Raw genomic sequence first — 12,983 nt, forward strand, 5'->3', positions numbered from 1 at the left:
AGTGATGCTCAATCTGTCTGTCTGTCCTGACTGTGTCTGCCTGTCTTTCTACCTGCTTGCCTGTCTGACAGTGTCTGTCCATCTGTCTCTTTCTGTCTGTCTATATGATATCCCTGATGTGTATGTACAGATACATTTTTACTTGTCTGTCTTATGTACTCCCGGCAGCATCATTCATTTCCCTGTGTGAACAAGAAAGTAGAATTTCATATTTAGCATTTTCTGTCTAAGGTTCGGCATGGACTGCCAGACGGTGGAGTCGTCGGGCGACACGGTGGTGCCTGCGTACAGCGACGCACGTCACCACTGCGTCTTCCAGTCAGACCTGCTGCTGTTCAGCTGCGCCGGCGCCCACCCCTCCCTCAAACGCGTCTGCCCCTGCCGGGACTACATGAAGGGCCAGGTGGCGCTGTGCAAAGGCTGCCTATAGCCCCTGTCTGTCTGGGTGTGTGGAGAGGATCGAACTGGAGTGGATTGGACCCCGTCTCCTTCCAGAGCGCTGCAGGGAATGGGGTTGGGGACCTCTAGCTCTAACCACTCAGATGGCTTGACTGCTCCCCCTGGCTCCACACCTGCAGTCCTGCAGCCTAACTCCTCCCACAGCCAGGCCTCTGGAGGGAGGAAGAGCAGCCTGGGAACCAGACAACCAGGAGACATCTGTATTATTTATGTCTGTTTTTAATCGCCTGAACTTTGACCTTTAAGGCATTTTGATCAGCTTGTCAGACAGACACAGCATCGGCAGCAAACTGTGGAAATTCAAATGGTGGACAGAAAGAGGCCAGTGAGCTATATACATATTCTGGGAACTAGGAATGTCAATGAAACAGTTTTCAGTAAGGCACGGGGCAGGAGGAAAGGAGTGTACAGAAAAAAGAGACATTGCGCATCGGCCTGAATTACTTGAATCAATGGGAGTCGCTGTATATTTGAGGCAGAGTGCATGGCAACAGAGCTCCCTACTGCCCCTAGGATGTGTTGCAGTGGGTGGTACTGCAGCCGGTGGCCCAGTGAATCCACCCACTGTATCTCTCCAAGCTTGCAGTCGCATCGTGGGACCAACGGGCTGGTGTGTCGCCACACTCGGCATGCTTTCCTTTCTGCCCCCTGTCCCTTTTTATCTTTGAACTCTTTTAGCTATGTAGGTTTGCACTGGAGACCCATAAGGGGCCGTCCCAGGCAATAAGGCTCTGTTTCAATGTCCACACTAGCGTACTACTTAGGATGAAGCAATGCACAGGGCATGTATTCTGAAGGGTATGCTCCAATGGAAAGTTGCCCATAGACCCTGATCTATGGTCAGTTTTGCATTTCCCTTATTTATGGTTACGATTGGGGGAGTGGAAGCTGATCCTAGATCTGTACCTAGGGGAGTGAAGAAGAAGAAGAGGCAGAGCCAGTTTTACACTGTAACTGTACCGCTCCCCATAGTCGCGTCTGGACAGGGGAGCGGGTCAGATGTAGATATAATGTTGATTTTTAAATGTTCCAAATCGCAAATCACTTTCAATCCTGAGGCATTGTCCCTCGTGGTCATTCAGCTACACCTTACACACACACACCGTCCACCATGGCTCCTCTGTAGCCCTGCATGGTAGATTGACCCTCATGTTCCCAATGTACAGATTAGAAGCTGCGTTTTTGACTTGCACACATTCACAGCCACACACACCTGACTGACCGGTTGGGATGTGCTGGGGAAAAGAGGTGTGTGCAAAATAATTGCCAGTAGCTAATGAAAATAATAATTTGTCGTTGATCAATTTCAATCAAATGTTAAAAAAATGGATTATCAGGTCAGATCAGTCACATGCTGCATGTGACGGGGAGTCTGTGTGACATAGATGACATAGTGAGTAGAACACCATCACAGCTGTAGTGGGAAAGGGCCCCCTGTCAGATCAAACATCACCCCGCTCAATCACCGGTATCACATAGGACCATTGCCTTGACCACAATAGATTTATCGGGGGAAAATATTCTAAATTCTAAAGAGATATATTGATCATGAACATTTGTATTATAGATATTTAAATCTTTATGTATACAGTAGACCGAAAGATACACACACAAACATAATTTCTATGGATGTACTGTAAGTTATAGCTCTTGACAGAGCAACACACACACCTGCAACTTTACTTGTTTCCTTCATTTGGAGATCGTTTAGGATCCTAATTTGCCTGCCAATTTTTTATTTTATTTTACGCGTCAATAAAAGCTTGAATTAGTAGTCCTTGTTGTGAATGGAAATAATGCACTACGTTAACCTATTTACTGAAGTTTAACAAAATATATGACTAATACTGTATTCTTCATATGGGTTTTAAATTATTTTTTAAATGTATTTTGTATACAGATCTTTCTCTGTGTTTGCTGAACTGTTTCTTTTTATTTATAGAAAAGGAGTTTTCTTTTTACAGAGGGTCATTTTATTTATGGAAGAAATAATATAACGTGTGTACATTCAAGTGGACGGATGAGACGGGAGTCGTTTGTCCAGTCTGACTCCAACCTCCAGCAACAGTGATGAGAGAGAATGAGAAATGACAAAGATCATATCCAAACGCTTTGGCAACATGGCTGCAAAAGGAATACGGTGTCATTTCAGACACGCCTTGAGACCGTCCACTTCGACACTGATGAAATGTGTTGGACTGGACAGTAGGGACGTAGACGTCTCTCTCCTCTCATCACTGTGCTTTCGTGGTGATGATGATGACGACATCGGGACAAAAGCAGCGCACACATTTGACATTTTTTATTGTAAATGCCAGCAAGAACCTCGTGTTTTTTTTTCATTTTCAGATCTTAATGCAAACCATTTTGTAAATATAGATACGTTGTCTTTTTAGATGGTCACTTACGTTTTATGACTAGCTTTTCTTTCTCCGTACTGTCCAGATCGGTTTTTATTACGTTTGTGTCTACGATCTGCAGCCAAGCTACCGTTTTAAAAAGTACATGACGTGCCTTTTGATGGTTATTACTAGACTCCGCTTATCGTACCTGCCCAATACATCTACCGGACCTAGTGCCAGAGAGAATTGTTAGTTGAGATCACATAGTTTGCTAGAAGGATGTTTCTTATAACATTTACTGTAAAGGTGAACAGTAATTGTATGTGTTGGACTTGGTGGTGATGGTTAAAACAAATGTCTCTTAATGCTGTTGTGGACATGTTTACCGAAGGCTTTTAGTGGGGTAAAATGCAGCATATGAAAGCATCTGCTTCTTTGTGGCAGTGGCCTTGTTCTACTCGTATTAGAGTCAGGCTTAATTTTGAGTACGTTGTCAACTGTTTCCTTGCTTTCATTGGTTGTTATGTATACATGAGGGGTCTTGAGAACGAATACAAATAGCCTCTGTAATTGTCTTCTTTTAAATTGGTTTGAACTCAAAACGATAGCTGAAAGGAAGATGTGTTATGGGCATGAGAACATTTCCTTAAGTCTCTTTAACCCAACATCGAATGTCTCCGTTGTCAAATCTGCATTTGCATTCATGTGTGTATCCATTATGACTTTTCTTTTTCAATCTCAACCTTGTTTTAAGCTATCATGGAAAAGCTAAAGCAACGATTGTTCTGGGACTAAATTATGACCGTACAAAAAAAGAAACATTTTGTTTTCACAGTTGCTGACAATTAAGGGGGATATAACTTTATTTTTCAATAAACCTTTTTCTGTGACAAAATGGTCTGTCTTGTGTGTTTTATCGAAATGTACATTGTTTATACTACAGGCATAGAATTTACATTCACACATAAAACTACGCACTTCATGACTGAGTGGCCTACATTGTCCTGAGGCTCAGCTGTGCTTGTCTGTTTGCGAACGGGAGTAGTCCGCCTTTCTGTTGAAATGTTTTCCTAACAGTTGATTGTGTAAAGCCTATGCAAATCTTAACTGCTGCCATCTCAAAAACTTTGAGACCACTGAACCACATTGTGCATACATTACAAACCAAATCATTTGAGGGTTCGATTCAATCCGTAGCGCTGAAGTTCCACGTTGTTGGCTGATTGACATTTAAAGGCAATGTTCCCGAATTAGTGGAGACTGCATTCACGGTAAACGCTGCTGCATACAGTATGTCGGCCCAATGGGAAATTACCTTTACATTTCAAGAAAGCTATATGGCTGAACTTCGGCAATACGGATTGAATCCACCCAAGTTTTGTGTGATTACTGTTCAAAGTAGGAGCTCAAATAAACAGTTTTGCAGTACTTAAAAAATATATATATTCCTGGATATATATTCCTGGTTCGTGTTCTTTAAGTCATCCAAATGAAAACATTTTTAAATGTTTTCCAATTGAAAACAAAAAGTTGTGTTTCTTATTGGCCAAGTTCTGGTAGTCACTCCCAGTTTCCGTCCGTTTTCTTACATTTGGTCCCTGCTGAACGCAACCCCGTTCTCCCAAAAAGTAAAGTTCTCTCAGATGTGTAGAAACACCCCTAACACATTAGATAACACACATAACACACACGTTACAGTGAGTTTAATGTGTAAATAATATAGAGTACATACTGCAGCAAGCATAGACCTCATATGAACCATAAATACTGAATTTCTGTGAACGCATTACCAACTATGCTAGACATTAAGTAGACAATCACAAACAACAGCATTTGTTTACAAGAGCAATTCCCTGCAAGTAAACTTTCAACGTTTATATTCTCATTTCCAGAATTCTGGGGTCTGTTCAGATGTGTGCAATGTTATACAATATTCATACTAATATGTAATTATCATAGAAATGCATTTTGTAGAAGCAGAAATGATTTTCTGTCTTGTAAAATTACACATCATGTCAGCTCTATTCATTACATTTCTTTCTGCAATGTTCTGAGCAGTTTACTTACAGAATGTGCCCCGGCTCAATGGTTAAGGCTGTTTCTGTGCAGTGCAATTGTGGCTTGGAAAGGATGACATTTCCATCTGCTAATAAATGATATGCATCCTTTGATACCTCACTGTCTTTGATTGGTGTCCGAGACCAGCGAGCCATGTAGCCCAAAGGCCGGGCAGATGTTGATATTGAGTCATTTCATCTTACTGTCCAAGAGCATTGTTTGCAGCCAGTATCCACTGGTCTACCAGACACCCCGCAGCCCCCGCAAGGCATGGGGCCCACAAGCTCTGAGGGACCATGTGCCTGACATCGGTCTACTTTTATTTAACACATACTTTTGACAGTAACCCTCCTAAAAGTCATTCATAAACATTTTTCATTGCCATATGTACTAGGAAGCTAAGTGTTTGTTTCTTGGGCTTCAGGAATGTGACAAAAAGTGCCTCCCCACTGGGCACACACTGGTTGAATCAACTTTGTTTATTACGTTGAACTAACGTGGAATAAGCGTTGAATTGATGTCTTTGCCCAGTGGGTCAGACCTTGAAACGAAACCTTGCTGGAGTCCAGAGAAACTGCGTATCCCCCGTGGGCGGTTTCGTACCTCAAACGTTCTTTATTCAGGCTAATGCTTCTTCATGATGTTGCTCCCTGCGTTCAGCCAGGGGTGAACAACAGACTGCTGCAAACTGATTGGCTGAACACGATACTCAACATCCGGGACTACCATTCCTAGGCATTTTTGTTGCCCTCTCACCATCAAATATGGTGAAATTGACGCCATTGCAGCCTGAATGGAGAATGTTTCAGGTATGAAGCGGTCCACGAGTTATACGAGTGTGTTGCCGGCTGCATGTTGCAGCAGTCTGTTGTTTACCCCTGGCTGAACGCATGGAGAAACATCATGAAGTAGCATTAGCCACTCTAGCATGATGGTAGAAAATGGTATTTCATAAAGTACATTTTCCCCCCACTTTTTCACCATTAAATATAGTGAAGGAGGAAATTGACACCTTTGCAGCCTGAATAGAGGATGTTTTAGGTACGAACCGTCCACGGGGGATGCGTTACAATGCGTTTGGAAGGTAGATGAAACCACTCAATATCGCCACCTGCTGGCCTTTGGGCTAAGAGCCATGGTGCTCCAAGGAGCCTGTCACGTTCCAGGCCGACTACATTGCAGACATGCATTGGATCAACCAATGGTTGTGTGCCACGTCATCGGCTGCAGAGTCGGGTATCAGATGAATTCATCATGTGATGTGGTAAAGTGATATTAGGGTTAGGCGTTCTTAGATCTGCTTCTGCAATGTAGTCAGCCTGGAACGCAGCCTTAGTGTTGCGCTTGCCGACAGCCATAAAGTTAGGGGGTGGCGGTAGTATCCATCCTTTTTGACTGAAAACAGTCACAGAAAACAAAAGTTTACAGTGGTGCAACTCTTGCTCAATCACATTATCGAAGTACATTGAAACACATCCTAGATCCTGAACTTAGTACGTCAAATGACACTTTCCTTTAAGAAGACAACTATTGACTTTTAGCTTAAGCACTCTTAATACAGAACAACACCGCAACCGATTATCTAGCAAGTCTAGTTTCTGCTTAAATTGGCAATACCAATGTAAACATATCAATTTATATTACAATATGTACAAGAATTCATTGCTATGTACAAAAGTTGTTGGTAAGAATTAGAGTAAAGCCAGGATTCAATCCAGAGCGTGTTATAGTGCAGCACAGTTGACATGCAACAATGCCCCTTTTAAAGGCAATTTCCCCGGCGTTCGTGGAGATAGCATTTATGGCAAATGCTGCGAATGTCGGCTCAAGTGTGAGTTAACTTTAAAAAGTGCATTTTTGGCTGTCCAGTGCACTGCTCTATAACGAGCCTCGGATTGAATCCTGGTCTAAAAAGCCATTTGGAGTGAGTGCAATGACCCGTCCCACCTGTAAACAAAAATCCCTTTCTATAAGTACAAAAATGTATTTGTATTATAGTGCACTATAACAACTAATGTCTTATTGACAACTTTCATTGGTACAGTATTCTGAAAGACTGAATCAGTATACACAGCTTGGAGGCTTGATTTCAATCATCTTCCTTTAGGGCTCTATTCAAATCTGTATCCTGAAGCATTGCTGATTTCAAGGTAATTTCCTATTGAGTCTACATCTGCAGTGTTTACCGTGAATGCAGTCTCCGCCAACCCGGGAACATTGCCTTCAATCATGCTGTACTGCTGAACTTCCGCGATTCAGATTGAATAGAGCCCTTAAGCTCACTCCTTGCGCAATGGGTCAACATTGTATTGCTGTATGTCAACACTGCATGCATGTATAATGTCAACATTGTATTCATGTAATTCACATAACAATGATTTATGTGGATTATTTTCATTTTGCAAACCACATACACTATATATACAAAAGCATGTGGACACCCCTTCAAATTAGTGGATTCGGCTATTTCAGCCACACCTGTTGCTGACAGGTGTATAACATAGAGCACACAGCCATGCAATCTCCTTGGCAGTAGAATGGCCTTACTGAAGAGCTCAGTGACTTTCAACGTGGCACCGTCATAGGATGCCACCTTTCCAACAAGTCAGTGCTTCAAACTTCTGCCCTGCTGGAACTACCCCGGTCAGCTGTAAGTGCTGATTTGTGAAGACGAAATGACTAGGAGAAACAATGGCAATGTGCTGTCCTCGATTGCAACACTCACTACCGAGTTCCAAACTGCCTTTGGAAGCAACGTCAGCACAATAACTGTTTGTCGGGAGCTTCATGAACTGGGTTTCCATCGCCGAGCAGCCGCGCACACAAGCCTAAGATCACCATGCACATTGCCAAACGTCGGCTGGAGTGGTGTAAAGCTCGCCGCCATTGGACTCTGGAGCAGTGGAAACGCGTTTTCTGGAGTAATGAATCACGCATTACCATCTGGCAGTCCGACAGACAAATCTGGATTCGGCGGATGCCAGGAGAACGCTACCTGCCCGAATGCATAGTGCCAACTGTAAAGTTTGGTGGAGGGGGAATAATGATCTTGGGCTGTTTTTCATGGTTCGGGCTAGGCCTCTTAGTTCCAGTGAAGGGAAATCTTCAGCATACAATGACATTCTAGACGATTCTGTGCTTCCAACTTTGTGGTAACAGTTTGGGGAAGTCCCTTTCCTGTTTCAGCATGACAATGCTCCCGTGCACAATACAGAAATGGTTTGTCGAGATCGGTGTGTAAGAACTTGACTGGCCTGCACAGAGCCCTGACCTCAACCCCATGTAACACCCTTGGGATGAATTGGAATACAAACTGCGACCCAGGCCTAATCGCTCAACATCAGTGCCTGACCTGACTAATGCTCTTGTGGCTGAATGGAAGCAAGTCCCCTCAGCAATGTTCCAACATCTAGTGGAAAGGCTTCCCAGAAGAGTGGAGGCTGTTATAGCAGCAAAGGGGGGACCAACTCCATATTAATGCCCATGATTTTGGAATGAGATGTTCGACGAGCAGGTGTCCACATACTTTTGGTCATGTAGTGTATATCCTACATATACAACTACATCCAGCATGGCAGATTGTGAAAGCTTTAAACAATATAATTATATATGGTATATTTACTCGCCAGGACGACCGTATTTCCCCCATCAGATTTGGTTAAGGAATTAGATAAGGAAGGGGGAATGGCCTAAAAAGGGATGACCTGTTGTGCTCTAGCCAACAGACTTGGCTGTAGTGCACAGAAAAAGACTTGTTTTAATTCCAGCGTAGTAATCTCTGGCTAGAGTCTTTGGCTCCAGTCATGTTGTCTGTTGATGGTCTGCCACAGGCTTTTATTCAACACCCCTTAATGTGACCCTCTTAAGCAATACAGCAAACACAGATTCCATACATGAGTTGGTGACAGGGACATTTGTGCTTTCATATTCACTAATCAAATGATACAGGTTTTGTCCCAAATAGCACCCTATTCCCTATAGTGCACTACTTTTGACCAGGACCCATAGTGACTATGTAGGGATTAGGGTGCCATTTGGGATACAAGCCATTGATAAGTCACGTTGTTATTGCACATACTGTACTGCTATACTATACTCTTGTGTCTACAATTGATAATACAATGGGCATCTCAGAAATCCATTTTCCCTGCTGATTTGTTTTTAGCAAACATGCCCTAGCAACTACCACCCTAAAATATACTTTACCTGTTACTACATCATGACTACATAAACGCAGCACATCTACTTTGAGCAGTGGCGTCATGAACAGAAATAGGCTGTGTGTGTGTGTGTGTGTGCCAAATGCCACCCTATTTCCTACATAGTGCACTTTTTATGGGCCCTGGTCAAAAGTAGTGCACTATAAAGGCAACAGGGTGTCATTGGGGACACAGCCTGAACAAAAGAAAAAGCCTATTAGAAACCATTGAAATCCCATATGGACTGAGACGCATATCTGAATCAGCCATCTTGTCCAAGGGGAGATAGAGATATGAACACCAGACTGTAATCAGTGGACAATGTGCAGTGCCTTTGTAGCGGCAGCGGCATCATTTCCTGACGACTCAGCAGCCCACGTTCTTCGGTCTGTCCCTCCGCCTCCCCCTGCTTCGGCAGAGGAGGAGGAGAAACATCGAGGGAAACCTCCTCCGTCTTCTCTTTGACTTCGTAATGACTCCTATGGATGGATCAGGTTCGGAGTCAGAGAGAGACAGGGGGAACGCTGCAGAATGGACCACTTGGGTCTAACCTAAAATGCCACTGGGCTGGCACCGTGAGGTCTAAATCAATCAATAGGTTTGTCATGGTGACTGGAGAGATCTACCAGGAAGGATGGAGCTGAGCTGGATAGGGACTGGGCGTAGATATACATATCCTAGAACAGACACTGGACGTACACATACTGTATATAACCTAGAACCCATCCCCCACTGAGCCCTCGCTGTCCTTCCGTGGTCTTCTGTCACTCGAAGCGCTCGTAGTTCCTCGTCTGTCGCACTCGAGGGACCATATCAACCAGCAGCCTGTGACAGGAAAGAGACATTCATATTAATGAAATCGCTAACATACACAGGCACACACACACAGGGACAGATGCAACCACATTTCATTGCCAATATTACATTAGTGAAAACCGTCGTTCCTTGTAGTGAAAGTTCAGAATGTGTTGAGTAACTGAATCTATCACGTCGGATTATTTGAGTACATTTATGTAACCACTGCAGCTGCTTCTGTTGATGCATTTGTTGATGCACCCTGTGGTGTCATGTTTGGATTTCTTTCTTCCCCGAGTCTCTTTCATGATTGGAATGCTCCCTGGGACAGAACACTGCCAAGCCTCGTAAAAGGCTGCACTGCCAGTGTAGTGCAGTGTTTCTTCAGCAGCGATGGAAAAGTTGGCGTAAGGGGGGGGGGTTGTGGTAGTGGGAGTCTCCAATGGCGCCGTATGTGACCACATTTCTTTGAGGCCCTCCTCTTGGCCACAGAGACCAAATTTTGCTGTTTTAAAGCTAATTTTCTGCAATTCTACACATTTTGCAATGGGGCGGAGAGAACATTTTACAGTTTTAAAGTTAGTTTCCTGCAATTCTACACGTTATGTCAAGGGACTGAGAGAAAAAAATGTCAATTTTAAAGATAATTCCATGCAATTCTACACATTTTGCCATGGTTTATGCTATCTGAGTGACTCAAACATAACAAAATCAATGGGTGCCCCATTCCATGAAATGTTTGGAATTTTAGATTCTCCCTGACTGTCTGGTTTTTCATTTGGTGGTTGTTACTTCTCAAAGATGATCATATTTAAAAACACACGGACTATACTAAACATTAGGAACACCTTCCTAGTATTGAGTTGCATCCCGCCATTTTGCTCTCAGAACAGCCTCGGCTCGTTGGAGCATGGACTCTACAAGGTGTCTAAAGCGTTCCACAGGGATGCTGGCCCATGTTGACTCCAATGCTTCCCACAGTTGTGTCAAGTTGGCTGGATGTCCTTTGCGTGATGGAGCCTTCTTGAGACACGGGAGACTGTTGAGCCTGAAAAACCCAGCAGCGTTGCAGTTCTTGACACAAACCACAAACTACTACCATACTCCGTTCAAAGGCACTTAGCTCTTTTGTCTTGCCCATTCACACTGAATGGCACAATCCATCTCTCAATTGTCTAATGGCTTAAAATGTCTTCTTTAACCTATCTTCTTCCCTTCATCTACGCTGATTGGAGTGGATTTAACACGTGACATCAATAATGGATCATAGTTTTCACCTGGATTCTATGTCATGGAAAGAGCAGGTGTTTTTAATGTTTGGTACACTCAGTGTATATAGTGCCATTATCTTTTTAAATACTTTATATCTGGTTTAAATCGTTTAAGTTTACACTGAAAACATTTTACCATCACAAAAATTATTTTCCAAAATAAAATAAGATTCATTTTTCGTAGTGGCTGCCACGATTTAGAAGCGGCGGCCCGCCACTGCTAACTTAATATAGGGGGAAACACTGATAGTGGGTATAACATGTTTTCCCCCTACCATTATGCATTGCCTAAAAGAGTTTGTCACCTAAAATATTCCTGGACTACGGTGGATGAATCACAGGCTTGACCATAGGCCTGACTAACCTCGTAATCCACGATTAGTTGATGTTCATGAAATCCAATGTAAAATTCTTGTTTTATAAACCTTCATCTGGATTCATTTAATATGGGTCGGATGTCCATAATGAAGGCTATGAGGTGCCTTCTCCTGTACTATTGAGTCAAACACAAAATGAATGAGTTTTGCTGTGTTTTCCGTCTGTATCTGAGATGCAAACAGGTTGTGGCACATTGACAGGGTTTTCCATACCCCAGGCATGTACTCTCCTGTACCTATTTGTTTTTCAATCTTTAAAGTTCTTCAGTTGAACAGTTATTCGTATGCAAAGATAAAGATTATAAGGATATGTTTTTAGGTCACAAACATAATCTGTAATGATTTACCTATACATATAGCTATATATATCTATACATGCCCAGCAAAATTGTCACCTAAAAGTCTGGAGATAAGGCATGGTTTGACAAGAAGTACAGGAGAACGACGAGGAAGAAGCGAGACCTCTTCCGCCAGCTTAAGAAAAACAACACTGCTAACAACCATTTAAAATATGCCCAAGCAAGACACTACTCCTACAACCAGGCTGAGAAGCAGGCTAGAAGGAACAGCAACGTCAAACTCAATAAGGAGCTTACTGATAAGACCATAACCAGTAGGAAATGGTGGAAGCACGTCAACTCCCTGTCTGGAGGAGCTGCAAATTCCCTGGACACAATCTGCTGTTTGAATATGGAACTACGTCACAGAAGACTTTGTTGCTGAAATCACTGACACTGCACTGTTCTTCAGGCCGTCAAACGCCCAGCAGATGCCTATCTCCTAACTTACCCACGTGCCTTGTAGGATGGAGTCCTTGAGCTGCAGTAAACCAATGATTATGTCAATTGGATGTTGTCTGATATTGCTTTTGTTCACAATTGCACCCAATAAAAAAAGAAAAAAAGATGGGATAGCTAATTTAAGGTGGTTCAATAGTGATGACGATTCTTAAGCCAGGATCATCCAAAACCGATATGGAAGCTGATATACCATTTCATCCTGACAGATACCGCCATAAACAGAGTTTTTCAAGAATATTTCATTATTGTTATTATAGTTCACCAGTAGTGCTGCCAGGGGACATTTGAATCCCTCTCTTCCTCCAATGATAGCATATTAGCGTGACGCTTATGCAACGTTCTATATTTCCATAGTTTCTCTTTTAGTTTTCTACAGCTCATTAGTTTCTTCTCGGTCAATGTAAATATGCTCAAATGTGTTTTCCTGCATATTTCCAATAGTTAATACCTGAGCGACACCTGAAATCCCTGGCTCTGGCAGCGTGTCCAGCGTTTGAGCACCTGGACGCTGTCAGAGAAGATATCACTACAAGAGATCCTCTGTCTTGTAAGAAAGGCAGTTCCAGTTTTGTCCTGCATGCTCCATCCACCGCGAGGCAGAGAGAGACTGAAACAGCCTGTGAAGATACTAGTGGGATCTATGGTGTGATTCACCACAGTCTACAGTACCTAGTTTCTGGTA

The 12,983-nt window shown here is 43.0% G+C and overlaps 2 protein-coding genes across 4 annotated transcripts in view; one reads left to right on the forward strand and one right to left on the reverse strand.

Moving 5' to 3' along the window:
- Positions 1-3,696, forward strand: part of LOC139566288 (alpha-1,6-mannosylglycoprotein 6-beta-N-acetylglucosaminyltransferase A-like) — a 124,271-nt gene extending 120,575 nt beyond the window's left edge. Inside the window, exon 17 of the mRNA XM_071387367.1 lies at positions 232-3,696. Coding sequence (XP_071243468.1) covers positions 232-430 — 199 coding nt within the window. The 3' untranslated portion in view covers positions 431-3,696. The remainder of the gene's footprint in view (positions 1-231) is intronic.
- A 793-nt stretch (positions 3,697-4,489) lies between these two features.
- Positions 4,490-12,983, reverse strand: part of LOC139566290 (transmembrane protein 163a) — a 64,919-nt gene continuing 56,425 nt past the window's right edge. For all 3 annotated transcript variants that reach the window (XM_071387370.1, XM_071387369.1, XM_071387371.1), the window contains exon 8: positions 4,490-9,883. In XM_071387370.1, the coding sequence (XP_071243471.1) occupies positions 9,823-9,883 (61 nt within the window). In that variant the 3' untranslated portion in view covers positions 4,490-9,822. The remainder of the gene's footprint in view (positions 9,884-12,983) is intronic.

Source organism: Salvelinus alpinus, chromosome 38 (assembly GCF_045679555.1).
Source record: "Salvelinus alpinus chromosome 38, SLU_Salpinus.1, whole genome shotgun sequence".
Lineage (NCBI taxonomy): Eukaryota > Metazoa > Chordata > Actinopteri > Salmoniformes > Salmonidae > Salvelinus > Salvelinus alpinus.